This window comes from Mesitornis unicolor, unplaced genomic scaffold (assembly GCF_000695765.1).
Source record: "Mesitornis unicolor isolate BGI_N332 unplaced genomic scaffold, ASM69576v1 scaffold7548, whole genome shotgun sequence".
Lineage (NCBI taxonomy): Eukaryota > Metazoa > Chordata > Aves > Mesitornithiformes > Mesitornithidae > Mesitornis > Mesitornis unicolor.
Genome location: NW_010203766.1, coordinates 12814 through 32387, shown reverse-complemented (window position 1 = coordinate 32387; position 19574 = coordinate 12814). Strand labels below are relative to the sequence as shown.

Sequence of the window (19574 nt, the reverse complement as noted above, 5' to 3'; positions counted from 1 at the left end):
AATGTTGGATAAAAAAACTCGCCACACACCAACCCTGGTATTTATAAAAATTATTACAGAAGCTACAGCTGCTGACTGATACAAATTAAATATTGCATTACGTGTAGTTTCAATAGTGTTAGTGTCTGTGTGCTCCCTACAGTAGCAATATTGAGGACTTAACTGGGGTGTTTATATCTTTATCCAGTACAAGTTATCTTATTCATATGAAATCATGTTGCAGTTTCATGTAATAATGTAGTGAACTGTGTTTTTTCAGTTTGTAAACAACGGACGATTACCACTTGGTTGGAGAATAAAGGACTCAAGACAACTGAGTCCAAAAGGTAAAATGTTCAGAAGCTGTGTTCTCTGAGCGGGCCTACGGGGAGCCAAAAGTGCAGGTTGCTGGCACAGCTGGCTGCTGAGCAAAGGGCACCCCAGTTCTGCTGCTTGCCTTTTCTTGGCACACCCTCTTGAGTACAACTGACAGACTTTCACTACAAAAAGGTAACTAATCTCCCACTCCTCCCCTCTAACCCTCCAAACCCAGAACTTTTGCTGTCTTAGCTTACTGAAGCGCCTCACCGTTTAGGTGAATAAATACTTCTGCTCCTGCAAAGAAAAAGATGGGAACCTGCAGCAAGGGAAGGCAAAGTGGGGCTGCTGCTTCCAGTGTCAGCCAACCAGTAGATCAAGTCAGCTGAAATATCGGACTGTGTCCATAGTCAACAGTTCTGCTTTTATTTTTATTTAACTTAGGGCAAAAACAGTTGCAGATTTTGGCTGATGGTCCTACATTCAGCTCAGTTTTGTTCATTTACGGACAAAAGTCGGTTTTGGTTTATCTGTGATTGTAGGATTAGCATGTGCAGTTTGATTTAATTTGGACCAGAATTTACAGGTGCTCAAGTGTGCATTCAGGTTATTCTGTGAAAGATGTTATAAAAGTTTTGCTGCTGAATTATGCCAGTTTGATATTTTCTGCTGATATAGTCAGTCAGGAGCAATGTTTACAAGGCAGCGTTCAGATTCAAGTCCTAAGAATGTAACTGTCTGATGCAGAGGAATATCAGATACTGCTTTCTATAATTGCAGTTGTTAATCTGGTGGCTTACTTTTCATTGACATTTGTTAACAAATAGAAATCGAAATCCAGAGCAGTGAAAATGTTCAAGGAAAGCTAGGAAAACTTGTGATAAGATTAAGACAATAGAAAAGGACACAGGGCTCAATTACAGGCTCATAGATTGTGGTTGAGCAAAGATGTTAAGAGAGTGCTTAAGGAGGGAATGATTTTTTTTAAGATTCACTTTAGAGTCTTGCTTTTACCTGCCCTCCTCCAGCCTTGCTGACAGATTCCAGCCTAGTCATTTTCAAGCTGCAGGTTAGTCCTGTACATGCTTTATTTGCCTTTCTACTGCAGTTAACATCTTACTCTCATTTATTTAAATTTGCACACTGTGTTAGGTGTTATTTCTCATCTTAAGTTGACAACAGATGTCAATACCTTTTAAACAGTCATTTAGTGAGATGCAGCGGTAACATAACTTTTGTTTTTGTTCATCAGAATTTTCAGTGCAGGAACAAATTCATAGGTGGAAAATTTCAATCCTTTTGTTTCCAAATAATCTTCCTATGGGTGAAGTTCTGTCGTTGCTGCAAGCCCCTTTATTGTTTTTTCTCTTTTTGTTCTGTACTGGTAGAGGTGTGAATGCTATCTCTTCATCGGGGTGCTCTTTTAGGAGAGGATCTGTTATTATATATGGAGAGAATTAATGCCTTCAGGAATGTATTGAGATGCTCAGTTGCTGAATTTAGGGTTGTTTGATAATTGTGCACTTTCCTATTTTCTGTAGATGGGAAACTGCAATGACCAGACGTACAGAGCTTAGTGCGGTTGGTTTGCACTGGGTGCATACAATGTTGTAACAATGCATTCAGGAGAAGATATTGTTCAGAGTGATGTATTCACCAAGACTAGTCAGGTTTTTTTAATACTTGTATGGTGTCTAATATTTTTATCCATACACTGACATCAAAATTAGTTCGTACGTGTGAAATGACACTCCAGTGTCTTGAGAAGTTTCAGCTGGTCAGACAAAACTCACTTCACTTCCCTTTGTAACTATTAGGACACATTTCCTTTTGTTCCTTGTGTATGACAGCACAGGACAAATTAGGTTATTTTTCTCTTAAAAATTTAAAGACACACTAAATCTGTTATTTTCCATTTTCACTTGAAAATATATTTTACTTTTTTATATTGTATTTGTATTTAACAGTCATGGGCTGCTTATTGAAGTAAGGGAGTAATAGGATGTTTTTGAGAATATGGACAACTGTGTCCTGCTCTTCTAAAAGATGGATTTGTGGCTCTGAGGGAATGGCTACAAAGCTATTGATTTTCTTGCTGTCTGTGTTTAACTGATTAAAATGAAAGTTAGGACTTTATGACCTCTAACTTTTTTCATCTGGAGCAAGTAACTAAATAATAGCTTAATACTGTTTAGATTTGAAGCTTAGCAACTGATTCATCATCCTTTGGAGCCCTGAAGTGGAAATAGGCTGCTACTGAGCTACACTACCCAGTGCAGTAAAACTTGTTGATCCTGGTAGTGCTCACTTCAGTGTATGAGGGATGAAGCTCTGTAGTTTCTATTGTATGTTCATAATCATTCCTTTAAAAAAATTTAGACACAGAAATTTAATTTGGAGACAAGACACTGAATTCCCTTACTTCTCTTCCACAGCTTACACAGCAAAATTAATAACAATACTGAAGCAAATTCCAAGATGACTTCTGTTAAGAAAGAGAACTTTTGTGAGCATGATGTGAATAAGCTAGAGAATGTTTGTCAGCAAAGTTATTCAAAAATATCTGTGGAAGTTGATGCAAAGCATGTGAATTTGCCTCAGACAGGCAGCATGTATAACTGGGAGGCTGAGGACAAAGATGCAGTCTCAGACACAGAGCCTGTGAAGGGGACGCCGTCTGGAGACGTCTTTAAAAATGCCAACATTGATCAGATGCACAAAACTAGCAAGCAGGCTCAGAGAGGCTGTGAAGCAAGCAGTGACAATTGGACTCAGAGGAAATTACCATCAGACCGATCATTGAAAATGGGAAATACAAAACTTTCTTCAAAAGACATCGAGACAGATGAGCAAGTGGCTTCATGCAATTCACAGACACTGAAGAGCTGCAATTCTGTCTGCTTAATGGGTGAACAAGAAGAAGGGGATATAGTTCCAGAAAGTCCACTTTCAGATGCTGGTTGTGATGCGTGCGTATCTGATCTTGGAGGTCCTGAGAAACTGAGCAAATGCCAGAGCAGTTCAGGAGATTCACCTGCTTTTGAGAAAGAAAGTGAACCAGAGTCACCAATGGATGTAGATAATTCTAAAAATAGCTGTCATGGGTCAGAGGCTGATGAAGAAACAAGTCCTTTTTTTGATGAGCGAGAGGAGAGTAATATGTCAAAATCCATAAACAAATCTTTCAGAATTCAGTATGGGGATACTGAACTGGAGTCAAGAAAGTCCCGTTTTTCTGCCAAGGGCTTTGAAAGCTTTGAGGAGACAGATAATTCTGTTAAAGAGGACAGTCTGCATACAAAGTCACCTGGGATCTCTCCTGCTCCATCATCAGAATGCAAAGGTGCAAAACAGGGTGTGAAGAGAGACTCCAAAATCACTTCTCACTTCATGAGGATACCTAAAGTTGAGGAGAAAAGGTAGTGTTCTGTCTGCCCCTTCGTTTCCACACTTGAAAATTTCCTCTTTGGTGGTAGCATTTTGGTGCTGAATTGTATAAAGAGTTTTGCAAAATGTGTGTTAAGACACCAAGACAAATTTAATGTAAACTTGAAGTAGCTTATTTTTAATGAGACTACTTGTGTAGGGTTTGGTTTTTTAAGGATGTTTGTCCAATGCAATTTTTTAAATCATTGGAGTTCTGTTAAAATTGGGAATTAAAGACACAGTAGAAAGTTGATTTTGTTGATCAAAGACCATGGGATTTCTAATGCTTGAAAACAAATTGTGGTACAGGAGTGCTGTATGGAGTGTAGTTGTAGCATTTGTTATTTCATTCAGGATACTTGAGGAAACTGATGTGTTCTTATTTTTTTATTTTTAGTTTAAGCTATCAAAAATACCGAATCTGTTTTGTTGACGTGTCAGTGCTACTGATGCTTTGAAATAGACATGAAACACTTCACTTTTGAAAGTAGTTGTAGAGAAGTCTGAGAGTGGTTTTTTAAATTTTTTTTTTTTTGGCTTTATTCATAATTTGAGAGGGAGAAGGACTGGTGATTACACACTGGAAGCCCTAAGCATGACCCAGGACTCCATATGCTAGGTGTTGTGTAAGGACAAAAGGATAATCTCTGCTCTGAAGAGCTTAGATTTCGGTGGTAGCTGAGAAAGTGAATAAACAGCAAAAGACCAAGCAGAAACAAGAAGCCTGTGTGTTGGTGTAATCAGCAATTATCTTGGCAGACGTAACCCCTCAAAGTAGGGTAAGAAGGCGGTGTTTTGCACACCTTTACTGGGAGATCCTTTCTGGGTGTGAGGAGCAGCTGAAATCATACCTTTCAAGGAAATGAGCAAGTAGGTGACAGAGGGGGGCTAACTGGCAGCGGAAGCTTGCGTTCATGAAATACTGAGAGACAAGTAGACTGAGAGTGGACTTGGAAAACAAAAAAGATAGCTCTTATTTTAAAAAAGTATGTATGAAGAATTTGCTAAGAAAATTGTGGAGAGGTGGGTCATAATGTTTAAAATTATGTTTAGGGAGTAGCCTCTTCGCTAATTTAATTGCTGTGGTAGTGAAGCAGCAAAGGTTGAGGCTTGCATCTGTCAGTGCCTGGTGTGTTGTGTGTTACAGTAAATCCGTGCTTGAGAAGGGAAATTCTTGCAAAGGTTTTGCTGTGTGGATGGATGGGAATCCTAGCAATGCTTCACGGAACAATTAGTGAGGTAGAGTATGAGGCTGTAGAGAGATTTGATTTTTTTTTTCTTCTTTTTGGAGCCGAAACGAGATGGTGTAAGCATTATAAACCACAGCGCCAGGCAAAGTAATGCTATTGTCTATAGTGCTTAAGAGGCAATTAGAAAATCTTAAAGCTTTCCTCATGGTTTTTGTTGGACCAGGTCCACAGCAGATTATAGAGTGGCTCAGATCTTAAGTTGCAAAGAAAGAAGCAGTAGCGTATCAGACAGATTTTAGTCATCAGTAATGCCATGCCAGAATTATGCTTGGCCTCTCAGACAGGCACAGTGGCCTGTGCTCAGTGCCGTGCCTGTGTGGCTACACCATTTGCATGTGATCAGCCAGGCTGGAGACGCTGACTGCACCTGAAGATACTGGTGTGTGCATAGACATGGCAAGCGGGTTGGGCAGCATCTTTATCCAGGGGTGGAGTGAGTTCGCTAAGAGGAGTTCAGAGGTCTAAGCAGTAGCTCAAAGAATAGGCATTTATCTTGCTTTGCATTTTACTCTTGAGAACTTTATTTTGCATGAGAAACATCTTGTAGGTTACATCAAACTTAGAGCAGGTTCAGATTTTTCTTCCCAAAATATCTCACATCTATGCAAATACCTTTGATCATTATAGAGAATTAGCTCATCTGCTCTTCCATATATTTGAATTTTGCAAGTGTTTTTTGGATTACTTTAAAACTTCTACTTTCACTGCAAGTATTGTGTGCCTGGCATGAAAAATACAACCCTAGGGAGAAAGGGTGATTAAGAACTTTTTTGTTTAAAGAAGGAATATGTGCACCTGTGCGTGCACATGTGTTTGTGCTGTAGTAGTTGGGCAGGGGCTGTAGAGTGTATCCTGACAAATGCAGTCCAATGAGTCTGTCCCTGTCCCTTTATAAATGGATCCTGTTGTGAAAGAGCGTGACTGCAGAGGAAAACCCTGCCTTGCTAACCTGCTGCAGTTCTGTGAAGGCGTTTGTAAACCTGGAGAGAAGAGTGTTTTGGTAGATGTGATGTACTTGTGTCTGTTGGGGAGAAGGAAGTAGGTGGTGGTGGTGGGGGGGTTTCCCCAAATAAAGCTTTGGCATGGGGCCGCAGCAAAGGCTAGCGAATAAACTGACTCTGTTGTAACCCCAGAGTGGAAATTCGAGTATTTGCCTACCAGGTTTTTTCAGTGGCAGTAAAATGTCTCAACATACTTTATTTTAACAGCAGGAAAGAAAAGTGTGAATTCAAACCCCAGCGGCCAGGAAGGAGGATTGCGAAATATGTGCCACCTCCTCTTCCAACAAATAAGAAATGGTTTGGAACACCGATTGAAGAGATGAGGAGAATGCCTACGTGTGGGGCCCGCCTTCCTCACCTGCGACCCTCAGCCAATCACACAGTAACCGTCAGAGTACGAGAATTCATTGTTCTACCTGAAATCAAATTTCGCACTGAATTGTTCAATAATATGAAATGCCAGATGTTAGTCATGTAGTATTAGCAGCTTGTGGAAATCTTTCTTTGCCATTCCTTGAGAGCAGGCTGGGGCAACCGATTTTCCTGAAAATTGACTTTTCAGAATTACGATACTAAGATTCAGAAGAAATGTAATTATGGTTTTATTGCCTCTGACTTATTAGGGACAAGTATTTTTCTTTCATATAGGTGTGCATGTACTTCCTTGTCTGAGTTGTGAACTGGGGGAATTTAAATAGGTCTGTAAGTAAAATTTGTACTTCAACATTTTCATGTATTATTTTAATGTAAAAATGATTCTGTTTTGGGTTCAAGATATATGAAAGGCTCGATAAATTAAAGATATAAAAAAGACAAAGAATGAAGGGGAGTTTCTAGCAATTTTACCACTGCACTTTAGATCGAATCTGATATATTTGCCTTTAATCCTTTGAAGTAAAATCACAGAATCGCAGAATCGCTCGGTTGGAAAAGCCCTCTGAGATCATCACGTCCAACCGCTCCTGTCTACCCACTAAACCATATCCTTAAGTACTTCATCTGCCCGCTTTTTAAATACATCCAGGGATGGATGCAGTCCAACGCAGTCAAATTGTTGTTGAAATGCAGTCAAATTGTTGTTGAAATAAAACGTGACTAGGAAGCTCCAGGGTCATGCAGAAATCCCAAAGGAAAGAAAAGCTCATGAAGTTTAAATGCAAGTTCTGAGAATCGGTGCTGCCAGAAGTCTGTGCAGCAGATTAAGTTTTTAAGAACATTGTGTTAATTGTTTTTACATTTCTTTTCTTCTATGGAGTAAACTTAAAATACTGCTGTATCTATAATTGTTTCTCATCCTTTTCAGCGTTAGGTTAGAAAAATGTTATTTCTGCACGACTATGGTTACATTTGAAACTACATTTTAAAAATATTTGTATGAAACTAGGTAGATAACTAAATTCATAAATGAGGAAGTCTTTAGCTGGTAATTGCATGTAAAATAATTGCATGCATTAACTTTATTTCAGTGCATTTCAAGAGGTCAAGTGATAAGGTGGTGTTCTTTTCCCCAAGTTTAACATCAGAGTAACAGATGGAGGTGGTTTTTTTAACGGAATATCCATCGTGTGGTCAGTTTGTGACTTTCACAAAAAGTTGTCTGTAGATGAGAGCTTTTTAAAGTTGTTTTTGCTGACTTTTTGTTTCTTCCATTTAAAAACCTGAAAGTAGAGTCTCCACTTCCTGCCCCCTTCCTCTTTCTGTGTTGCAGGTGGATCTTCTGAGGGAAGGAGAGGTGCCTAAACCTTTTCCAACTCACTACAAAGATTTGTGGGACAACAAACATGTTAAAATGCCCTGCTCGGAACAAAATTTATACCCTGTAGAAGATGAGGTAAGATAAAGTAGTATTTACAGTTGTACAATCAGTAAAGCTTGTTTACATATAGATGTGTTTTCAGTTTGCTGCATTTGCTCATAGCAAATTGTGTATAGAGTGGGAAAATCAAGAAGAGGAATGTACCTGGTCTGAAAAGCTGGATTCTGGGTCATGATGCTTCAGGCAATTATAGGGATTATTTTACCCAGCCACTGATGGTTTATATATTTCTATACTTACATGGAGTATAAGTTTATACTCCATATATGTAATATAGTTATATGCTCATATGTTTGTATGTTACATATATTTTCTTGTGTGTAAAGCAATTTGGGATGCCAACAAATGGGAATGGATTTATAACCACATTCTGATTAAAAAAGTCTGTTGGGTGTTGCTGATAGATTAAAATGTATCTGACTGCTGTTCTGCTTAAACAGTGTCTGAGAGTTTAGAGTTGGCCCTGCATGGTTTGATCTGGTATTTCTTGTCACTGCTTGACACTCACTTAAACGTAACCACTGACGTACTTTAGACTATGGTGAATAAAGTGAGCGAGTGTGTCCTGTGTTGAAGACCAAGTAAGGATTATTGATGCTTGAATCTGAACAGAGAATTTTTATAACCTCTAGGAAATACTCTGTCTTTTAATTTATCAATTTTACAGATACAGTATAAAATGAATTTAATTGATGTTTCAAAGATAAGCTGTTGATAAGATCTTTGTCGCCAGTTACATTAAAACACAGACTAGGATTGTTTAGGTTGGGAAAGAACTTTGGGATCATCAGATCCAACTATTAACCTAGCCCTGCCAACTCCACTGCTAAACCATGTTCCTAAGTCTACCATCCTACCTGTCTTTTAAAATCCCTCCAGGCGTGGTGACCACCATTGCCCTAAGCAGGCTGTTCCAGTGCTTGACACCACCTTCAGTGAAGAAATTCCTCCCGATATCCAATCCAAAATCACCCCGGCACAACATAGGGCCATTTCCTCTCCTATTGCTTGTTACTTGAGAGAAGAGATTCTATGAGTCTCTCTCAGCAAAACGAGGACAATGCTATTGGCCTTCTTGACCACCTGGACACACTGCCAGTTAATCTTCAGCCAACTGTCAGCCAGCACCGTCAGGTCCTTTTCTGCTGGGCAGCTTTCCAGCTACACTTCCCCAGGGCTGTGATACTGGGTTGTTGTGACCCGAGCGCAGGACCTGGCACTTGGACTTGTTGAACCTTATAAAGTTGGCTAGGGCCTTAGAGTCTGGGTTGACCCTAGAGTCCAGGTCCATCCCAGAGGCTGGGTTTCAGGAGTTGGTTGGTTGTAGATCTGGGGGAGTGTTGGTGCAGTTGTTTCTAGAGCACGTGTGAGTTCTCGAGCTGGTAGCTTGGCAGGCTTGTTGGTTCTAGCTTACTAGAGCTGGAGTTGGTTCTAGAGCAGGCTCTCAATCTCTTGCTGGGTCTAGATCAGGTTCCAGCTCCCTTGTTCTGGAGGATGGTTCAGGACTGCTTGTTGGTTAAGAACTACTGTTTGCTTCAGGACCATGGTCTAACTTTAACTTACTTGTTGATCAAGGACTGCTGGTTGGTTCAGAAACACTTCTTGGTTCCAAAGAGTTGTCTGGCTCACCTGCTGGTTCTGGAGCGGGTGCTAGAGTGGGTTCTAGGTCACTTGAAAGTTCTGGAGTAGGGTTGGGTTCTGAAGGGGAAGGTCACAGTATCACAGCATGGTAGGGGTTGGAAGAAACCTCTGGAGGACCATCTAGTCCAACCCCCCTGCAGGTTCACCTGCAGCAGTTGAGCAGGATGAGTTGTCTCTGCCCTTGTGGTAATTTCATAAGAAATTCCATTGCTTGCAACGGGCAATAAGATTTTCTGTTGAGGAAAAACATTACAGGATATCTTAAATTTGGGTTGGTGCAAGAGTCAGCCATAGCAATATGCTTTTATAATCTATGCCATTAATATTCTTAATACTACATTTTTATGAAGTTAGTTCAGTTTGTATTTTTGAGCTGTGGATTTTGCAAACTGTGGTCCTGTTTTATCTGCAAAATCCACCTTCTTCACTAGCAACGAACTGAACATTGTCCTTGAGGTGGCAGGAGGAAGAGTGCTGCACGTGGGAATTTTGTGAATGATTCAGTTAAAAATGAGCTCTTACGAAGTAAAATGCCGTGGACTAGAAGTTGCAGAAGTACTTTACAGTTACTTGAAAGAAGTGGCTTATTTTTAAAGGTCTTCACAAATAAAGCAAACTTTATTTAACAAAAAATCCGACAAGGAGGATAGGTAATAGCAAATATGTCCTGTTCTGAATGACTTAATCTAACTGTTATGTTTTGTTTTGGTTTTTTAAAGAATGGAGATAGAACTGCTGGAAGTCGATGGGAACTGATCCAAACTGCCTTACTTAACAAATTTACTTGCTCGCATGATCTGAAGGTAAGCGTGTCAATTTGAAATCAAGTCTGTATAAATATAAGTACATGCAGGCTTTCTGTGTACTTCTAGTGATTCTGGCCCAGCCCTATTTGTTTAATCACTTATAAAAATAAATAATAAAAACCTCTGTGCTGTTCAAGGGATTCTCTAATGAATTAAGAGTCTTAATGAGCCTTAAGTGTTACCAGTGAATTTATTATTAAAATGACTTGTCTTTTGTAAGTCTACATGAAACGGCTTGTCCGGTGTTTTGTGGTCAATGTAGCATGTATGCTTTTCTAGGGCGTTGCACAAGTGAGAGAGTGTGAAACAGTAACTGTTCGCACCAGTGTACTCCACTGAAACTGCAGCAATTCAAGCTGCTGAAAGACGTCTGTAAATTTGGGAGACTAATGCTCTGTTGGTAACACTTAATTATCATTGGCTTTTAATGAATTGTGGTTTGGAGCAGATTAGAATTTCTATTAATGTTTTTTGTGAAGAATAATGGAGTTTAAAATGTACCTGAAAGGATGCAAAAGCTACAGATAGACTTCAAATGAATAAATAATGCTCCTTGGCAACAAATGAAACTTCTCTTGATAGTGCTATTTTACTTGGTACTTTTTCTTGAGAATTTTTTACAGGTGGTTGTTGTTGTAATGGGCCTATTTCACTTTGCTGTGGTTCTGATTCTTTAAGTTCCTGAACTGGTAAAACTTACTGTACTGCTGAGGGACACTTTTTTTTGGTATTTTTTTTAAAGACAGCAAGTGTGGGCTGGGGAATGCTTGTCGTGTGCTGTAGGCAGATCCAAGCATGCCTTGTCTTGGTTTGTGCTGGGAGGAAAAACTTGAAGACTAAAGCTTATCCAGTGCTGAACCTAAAATACAGGACTCAGAAGAATGGAGTCGCACCGTATTAGAAGAGTTTCAGGGATTTTGTCAGGCTCTGTAACAGGTTTTAGTCACTAGATGGTAGTGTTTCTTCAGAAAGGAAGTGCCATACAACCGTTTTTGTTCTGTTCATAAGGATCTCTAAGGTTTGTTTTGTTTTGTTGTGTTCTTTCTGTAGGAGGCTATACTGAGGTACAATGTTGCGTATTCCAAGAAATGGGATTTCACAGCTCTCACCGACTTCTGTGAGAAGGTAAACCGTGGTGATATAAATGGGAAGAAAAGCAAACTAAAGTGACTGCTTCGTCTGTCGCAATGCTCTTGGCTTTGTTTCTCTTTTCAGGAGTAAAGGTTTTGCAGTCTTCATCTATGTGGACAGTTATTTGGCTGGTAACTTCAGTTAAAATTATAATTATACTATATGAACTTAATTAATTTTAAATCTTAAGCAGATTATTTGGCTGCTTCTGTAATAACAGGTTTCTGAAGGTAAGGTGAGAAATGCCTTTTCCCTGTTTTAGGAAAACTAGATTTATTAATAAATTGTGTTAATATTTTCATGTAATGGCTTCTTGTTTTAGAAAACGTTGCTCTTTTTTCCTTTTTTTCCACAACGTTAATGTTATATCACAGTGGCATTTGTATAGACTGTGCCTTGCTGGTCTAGTAGTAAAATTTTGCTGTCTGCTGAGATGATGAATTCAACTTGTAGAGCCTTTGAAAGACTGGGGTGCGTTTTATGACTTCATGTTTCCTTCCTGGAAGAGAATGGAAAAGAAAAATGAATAGTAGGTGGCGAATGAGGTTGGACTAATATTAACGTACATCCTGACTGCTGATCAGAAACTAAGCTACTTCAAGCAGTGTAAGAGATTAAAAGAGGTGCAATAGAAATTGTTGTATTTTTCTTCTACCAGCTCAGAAGCGCTTTTAAAACATGCGTGCTTGTTTTCTTGGGAGAGACTTGCTAAGCTATATGAAGGTTCAGTGGAAACTAAATCTGTTTTTAAGTTAATTTTGTTAGTTACGGATGTTTAAAATAGATGTCTGCTTAGTTCCTGTGACCAGAAGAACTGTTCTTTCTGTGCCTGTTTCCGATTGGCATAGGGAATACTGTTTTACAGAGCAAGTTCTGTTTTGCATGCAACGTAGTATTGTTATTACTGGCTCAATTTACCTATAAAAATACCGGTGGTGTCGTATTTGCTAGCCATGAGAGCTACTGTGTTTGCCCATCTTGCCAATTCAGTGCTCCCTCCTCTCACCTGTGGGAGGGGTCAGTGTTTTTCAGGCTGTTGTGGCTGGATGGTAAAGGCTGTGGCCATTGGCCTCTGCTCCTGTTGACTCCTACACTAACTGAAATTACTTGGCCTGTTCAACCTGGCCTGTTCAGCTGTTCGCTCTTGTGCTATTAAAGAATATTTAAATTATTAGAATGTTTTAAAGTACGAGCAAGCTATTTATTTAAACATCTTACTCAGGAATATATCATTTGTAGATACTGCTACAAATGCAACTGAGCTTGTCCTGATGTGTTCATATCGTGCATCTGGAAGCTTGGAACCTATGAGTGATTAGATTTGGAGACCATCAGTCAGGGAGAGTTAGTGATACCAGCTGTCTCCAGAGAAAAGAGGAACAATAGGGAAATAAACTGTGTTGGGCATCAGTCTTTCACTGAGGCTGAAAAGGCAATTTCTGTCACCTAGGAATGGTGATTTATTTGTGAGTTTCTCAGATGAAAGAACTGTTTCAAAACATGGATTTTAGACCAAGGCTGTGCAGCATTATATTAAATAAGGCATGGTGAAGCGCTGTATAAGACAGTGGCTTCTTGTAGACCACAGAAGCAAAATCTTGCCCTGGCTTTGGTTATTGGATATATTGAGTTTACTGAACAGAACACATCTTGTAGACAGATGTTTAGTATTTTCTGTTTTTAAGGGATGTGGGAACTTGGTTTTATAACCACGTTTTAGTCCGCGTAAGTGAGCAGCTATTGAGTGAAAAATTGAGATCCTCTGTGGAAATGAGCTAAATATACTGGCTGTAGTGAAGTGCAGCTTTTGAAGGTACTGTATTTGGGAGTTAATTATTAAGGTCTTACTGTTGGTGTGTTTATTCTCTTCTTTATGTTACGATTTAGAGGAAAGAAGGGAAACTGTTTCAGGTGACGTTTGCTTGGCAAAAGTTGAGGGGGTTGGTTGAAAGGAAAACTGACCTGAGTAGTCAGCCCAAAGGGAGGGGCAGCAGCTCAATAGAAGGAGAAATAGTCACAAATATATCTTAAGAGAAAAAGATTGAAACATGATCTATGATCCTCCAATATCTGTTTCTATTCTTGAGCACTACTGACTTCAGATACATTCTTAACCAATTATTCTGTGGTCTGATTTAGAAGGGAGCTGGGTCAACAAACTCGATGGTGTTTGAGTGATTCATTTAAGGCTACTGTGTTCAGCTATTACTTCATCATTTATGAAGCGCAGACCTATTGAAGTATCATTTATTTTATCTTCTGATTCTAGACACAGCCTCCCTTATCTATGAATGTGTTAAATGATTTCATATCAATCTTACATTGTGTTTCCTAGTTTAGGTAGTTTCCTTCCAAGTTACACAGTCAAAAGATGCATTATTTAAAAATCCTACTTGTAAGATTCAAATCAGTTTCCTTGTAATATAAATAATTATCGATTTCCTGAACTTAAGTTTATTTTCCTTTAAGATTAAAACACTTTCAGCTTTCTTCAGTTTCTTCATGGGCAATAAATATCGTGCATGTGAACCAGAATTTCTTTTCAGGACAGCACGCTCTGACACATCCAGGCTGAACAGTTTTACAGTTCGAAGTGTTGTCAGAAGAGGGAGCCCTCACACCATTGTCAATGGGTTCTCTTGGACCCCAATTAACGCGTGGAAGTAAAATTCCTGTTTGTACAGTGCAGTAGATTTGGGAGCTTGGGCTTTTTTCTGTTTCTGTTGAAAAGTTCAGAGCACCCATCAGTAATGTGCGTAAAGCTCTCGGTAGCTTATTTGCTTCAGACATCTGACAGTTTTGTTGTCCTCTGTGGAATTTCCACACTGTTGTATTGATTTGTTTTGCCATCTGTTTGTTAATATTGGCAAACAGGCTTAGGATTTATTCACGTTATTACTTAGTGGATGAAAATTATTAATGCTGACATTTTTCTTGTTACTTGCAAAATCCTTGTCACTTGGAAGTCATCCTTGAATCTGTTTTTGCAGAACTTTTACAGCCAGACATGAGAGAGTAGACAAAAAAGGAAAGCAGAAAGGGAAGCATGAGGAAACTGCTGGGATGGAGCTGTCTCAGGACTCACAATGTGTTGTGGATGAGCTTTGTTTACATGAATGACGATGGATTGGGAATTCATTACATGCTTTTGATCAACAGTGCTATGTACTGTGGTAGTTCTTATTTTTCCTGTAGATTTCCCCTTCCCTTTTCAGACAATACCAGACTATTTTGCTCTTTTCCCAAGTGTGTGAAATAAAGTCTAGTGAGATCATTTGAGGCTTATGTCTCAGATTAATCAACAACAACAGCAACTTCATGTAAAGGGAAAAGTAGGGCTTTGTCATTTAAGACAGTCTGCTGCTTCAGAGTGGACCTGCTTGTTCTGGACGTGCTTTGTTTTTATTGTGTTGCTTTAAAGTCTTTTTAGAGCTTAAGCGTAATTCTTGTTAATGTTATTTCATAAACTCTTCCTTTTATTGCTTGCATCTGTCCTGCTCTTTCAGGAGCAGAGGGGTGTTTAAATCTGAAAATGACATGACGTTGTATAAGTAGTGCATAGCTTTCCTTGAAGGTGATCCTTCTTTTAAATGCAGTTTTCATTGCATAGTACACAAGAACTTAAGTCAGCAGGATTTGTGTGGTGAAGCTTCAGGAACCTTCACGATACAGAATCTCTGTCATCATTAAAATCTGAGCTCTTCGGAGATGAAGCAGTCAGTCAGCAGCCTCACAGATTGTTTTTGTTCTTTACGTTAGAGCTATGTCAGAGTTATTTGGTCTCATCTAAAACTTACGAGATTTAGCTGCAATACTTAAGTTGATAACAAATTACTGAAAAATGTGTAAGACAGACACTTGAAGTGACAAAAAGGAACTCTCCAGGCAATGAAGCAACAGTGGGCAGCTTTATTGCTCATGTGGTTTAATTTCAGACTTCTGAACTCCTTTGAAACCTGGAGAAGAGCATTTTCTTTTCAGTTCTTACTTTGAAGTTATCCAAGTTACAGGCTTTCCTGATATGCTTCAGTAAAAGGAACAAATCAGATACAGTTACCTGATTTTTAGCTACTCTTGCTGCTGCTTTTGTATATGTGGAGCAGAAAGACAAGGACTCATGGTATGTGTGCAGGACTGTTAGCATTTAGGATTCCCCAAATATTTGTGTTTAAAAAGTTACATATGAGGAACATCTAAATAAGCTAGGACATTTTCATCATGGTTGAGAGAGGTGAGGAATGGGTATAACAGTAGTGTTCAAACTGAATGTAAGACAGGGTGAAGAGGGAATGACTGTTCATCCTTCTGTACACCAGTTAAGGGACACCAGAGGAGTGTTGTTATCAGATAAGGGTTTCGAAACCAGATGACGATAATTTCTTAGATACTGAATAAAGAGTTGTGGAGCTCTTTGTCAGGGAGTGTAGAGGATGCCGTGCCCTTCAGATTTTGAAGGGATTTGGAGAAGTTGCTGGTAGAAAGATCCCATTGACCTCTACACTGTGATAGACTCTGGAAGTTTCTGGAACTTGCTCTTCTTGCTGTTAAGCTTTTCTAGGCATCTTTTGTTGATCACTGTCAGACATGTTTGAGGACGTTCATGAACTTTGGTACATTTTTACATTTTATGACTTTGGTTGAAGTTGAGAGGCAGAAGTGGTCTTGTCATGTGGGGCCCTTTGTGGCATAGAACAAACATGAGATGTTGCTGGCAGGCATGGGGATACGCTAGCTTCTCAGGACAAAATAATAAAGGTAACTGACATTTTAAATGAACCTCAGTTGAAGGCACTTACACCTTTTAAAATTTGTTTTTCTGGACTCTACAGAACTTCAAACCCTTGGTGCAAGTAAGAAGACTTAAAGGGGATACGCTATCAGTATCTTTGCAGAGACACTCTTATTCTCCACTGTATAATACCCAGTTTCTAACTGTTAGATTGGCTTTTAGTATAGACATAGAGTGTGTGACTGCAGTGCCATTTGTGGATGTCTTGTGGTCTTTGTCTTTTGGGAAAGCTGTTTGAAGCCAATGAGTCTGTTTAATGACCAGGATCTGCATATTTGCTGTTAATTCCCATATCAATGCAGCATTGAGGAAATCCCTTTCTGTTATGAAAGAAGCTGGAATTTTGATGAGGTTGAAAGAAACATGATAATGCTCTTTAAACAGGCCATTCTCTCCTCCTGTCTGTACTTAATTGCAGAGAAAAACCTTCCGCGTGAAGGAGAAGGAAGAATGTACCAGACTGCTTGAGCTGAGCTGCTTTCTCCTTTTCCAGTCAAGCGTGATTTCACTGGTTTTTGCCCTGAAACTGGCTGTTAGGGGGGGCTTTTTATGGCACAAGTCTCAGCTTATCCTAGAACCTGCTTAAAAGCTATGTAGCAAGAAAACAGGGTCGATTAAGCTGAAGGAATGTATTGATGCTTTTCTTCACCCTTTGTTTATGCTTTTATATGCTCCAGAGTATGGGCTATTAAAAATGTTTGTCTTACAATTACAACTGTAATTATTTTTGAAACAGGATTAGAAAAGGAGTCCTGTTTCTCCCTGCTTCTTTCCATTAAAACGTGCATGATGATCACACATCTAGATGCTGGATCCCCTTACAAGTCCAGAACAGTCGGGATGTGAGGCTTCATCTGTTGTCTGTTTTCCATCCAAGTGTCTACCTGTACATTTCTAGAACCTCACTTAATACCGTTTTCAAACTTTCTTTGAAATGTTATTCACAAATACATAAACTTGTATAGTGTGCAAGATAAATATGTAAATAAATTAATTTATAAATTTAACTGTTCTTATTTTCCATGAATATCACATATTCCTATTAGAGGTGTTTTGCTCTTCCAAAAGTCTGGTTTTCTTTTCTTGAAACAATGAAGTTAATCATTGACCTAGAAATTATATTTCATCTGCACAAATCCTTACTCTTTAAATTCTGGCCTAGCAATATTCATACGGATATGTGAGCACACTTCAAGATATCACCTTTTTTCTACTGCAGGTGTTCTGCGCAGATCCCAGAATATAGGAGAATATTCTTAAAAGTGAGGAATAGTGGAGCATATTATAATGAGTCTTGTTTCTGTCAGTCAATGCCTTGCACTTAGAAATAGTTAGAATACATAAAATAAAACTCTCATATTTCACTGAAAAACCTAACCAATGTGTTATTGAATTGCTGAATTGTGATGTAAGCCTACTAAAACCTGAGATAATGTCTACACAATGTGCTTAGTGGATTTTTTTGTCACACTGTAGTTTCTGGTTTGAAGGTATGTTGCTGTACAGAGTAGTAGCACATTTGACACGAACTTGGTACTTTCAGAAAATGTGTCAGATGCAAGTGATTGAGTTAAGGGGATCACATTAAATGTTTGAGAACTGAGAAGAAAAATCAGATGTGCAAACATTGGCAGTGTGTCTGCTTCCTCTAAGAAGAATTGGTTGTGTTTTGAGATCGCTGAGCTGATGTGAATGAAATTAAGAAGGATCTTGTCCATTAAATACTCCAATTGCAGGATTTCAGGTGGCCACAGAACCACACAACCTTTAAGTGTCTGTGATCTTACCCTTAATGACCTTAATTTAATAGCCTTAAACTTAATAACCTTAAAAATTTTGGAAATTACCGGGATAATTTTGGAAATTATACTTCTATTTCTTTACCGTTGTTTCTATTTGTAATCTAAAAAATATTGCAAACGCACCATCTAAAGATGGTGTGACTGTAGTACAGTCTGGTTGGATTATGGCTCAGCTCTGGTTTTTCACGCAGTTGAAGAAGAGCAGGCTGTTCAGGAACACCTGCCACTGTTAAATACCTGCATATCTTGGGAGGTTTATGTTCTCATAACATAAAAAATCTGTTCCCCGCTCTCGTCTCCTAGCAGGTCTTGTGAACCATGTCAGTCTTTGCTGTAAATTTTGTTGTTTGAATGACCTGCTTGAAAAAATGATTGCTGTAATCAGTGATACAGAAACAGAAGGAATTTTAAAGTATCAAATTGTTCTGGTGACTGGGTTTTTGAGAAATAATTTGTGTAATTGTTTGGACAGTACTGATAGAAGCGAGCGTTGTACAGAGATGTCAGCACTACAGATGCACGCTTTTAAGCAAGAAACAAAATGTCCCAAGGCTGAAAATAGCCTATCCATTGCTCCTTGCTGGATTTCATTTTAGTCCAGATGTTTTCAACCAATTTTCATTACATCAGATTGCCTTTTAAAAATCCGAACTGAAAAGGCCTTTTGAGCGTGCCGTGAAGGGTTTTCTGTTCACAGTCACAGAAAGGAATGAGTCCCCGTATTGAACAATGCATCTTTTCCCCACCTCAGAAAAGCTCATGCATCTTGTACACATTGAAAACATTAGAAGCTAAGCATTGTAGGGGAGGAATAGCACTGGGTACTGAATTACTGGCTTATTCTTCGTTTTCTCTGCTTTTTCAGCAGAACAGTTGAGTATCTTTTTGAGTGGGGTTTTGTAAGCACCATCGCAATGACTGCTGCATCAGGCTTGACTTTGAGTTACCAGGGAAGGGATATCTACATGTAGCTTTAATTATATTATGTTTTAAGTCTTTTTGGGTACTTTATGCTTTGAGACAACGTAAAGATACATCCTGGGGATCTCTTCCATAGTTTTTCACTCTATTGAGAATATTCCTGTATTAAAAAAAAATAAAATCATCTAGTAATACAAGTGTTCTGGTTTTAGAAGCTGTCTTTCTGTTTTGTTTGGTGGACAGGCGCTAGTGAACAGCTTTCTTTGCTTCCATTGGATTATGTGTAAATCGTCATTTACCCACGCTGACCTATCTCACAAATGACTAAGAGAAGCAACTTTTGCTTTTGACGACTTTCCTTAGCTGCCCTGTGGCTTTCGTGTCGTTTTTCTTAGGCATGGCCTGGTTTGGTTTTGTGGGGGTTTTTTTGTTTGGTTCCATTTTGAGTTGGGTTTTTTGTTTGTGTTTTGTTAGTGTCTGGAGCAGTAGAAAAACCTGATGGTGCTCGAAGCTTTCCAGAGAAACACTCTCTGAAAAAGTCTGTGGAAATAGGGAAGCGATAGAGAGGCCTTGCCGTTGTTGGGATGACTATGAAGGCTTAAACGAAGTGGATTGTAACTTTTTTTTTCAATTCTCTCCTACTTTTTTCATCTGAAAATCTGTATTTGTTTGTGTTGCTTCCTTGTGGAGTTCA

General features: G+C 39.0%; 1 protein-coding gene across 1 annotated transcript in view; it reads left to right on the top strand.

Moving 5' to 3' along the window:
- Nucleotides 1–267: 267 nt before the first annotated feature.
- Nucleotides 268–19574, top strand: part of LOC104534281 (poly(ADP-ribose) glycohydrolase-like) — a gene marked incomplete at its 3' end in the record, with an annotated part of 30599 nt that continues 11292 nt past the window's right edge. Inside the window, exons 1-6 of the mRNA XM_010190831.1 lie at nt 268–326; nt 2733–3716; nt 6185–6368; nt 7683–7805; nt 10151–10234; nt 11288–11362. Of these exons, the coding sequence (XP_010189133.1) occupies nt 2776–3716; nt 6185–6368; nt 7683–7805; nt 10151–10234; nt 11288–11362 (1407 nt within the window). The remainder of the gene's footprint in view (nt 327–2732; nt 3717–6184; nt 6369–7682; nt 7806–10150; nt 10235–11287; nt 11363–19574) is intronic.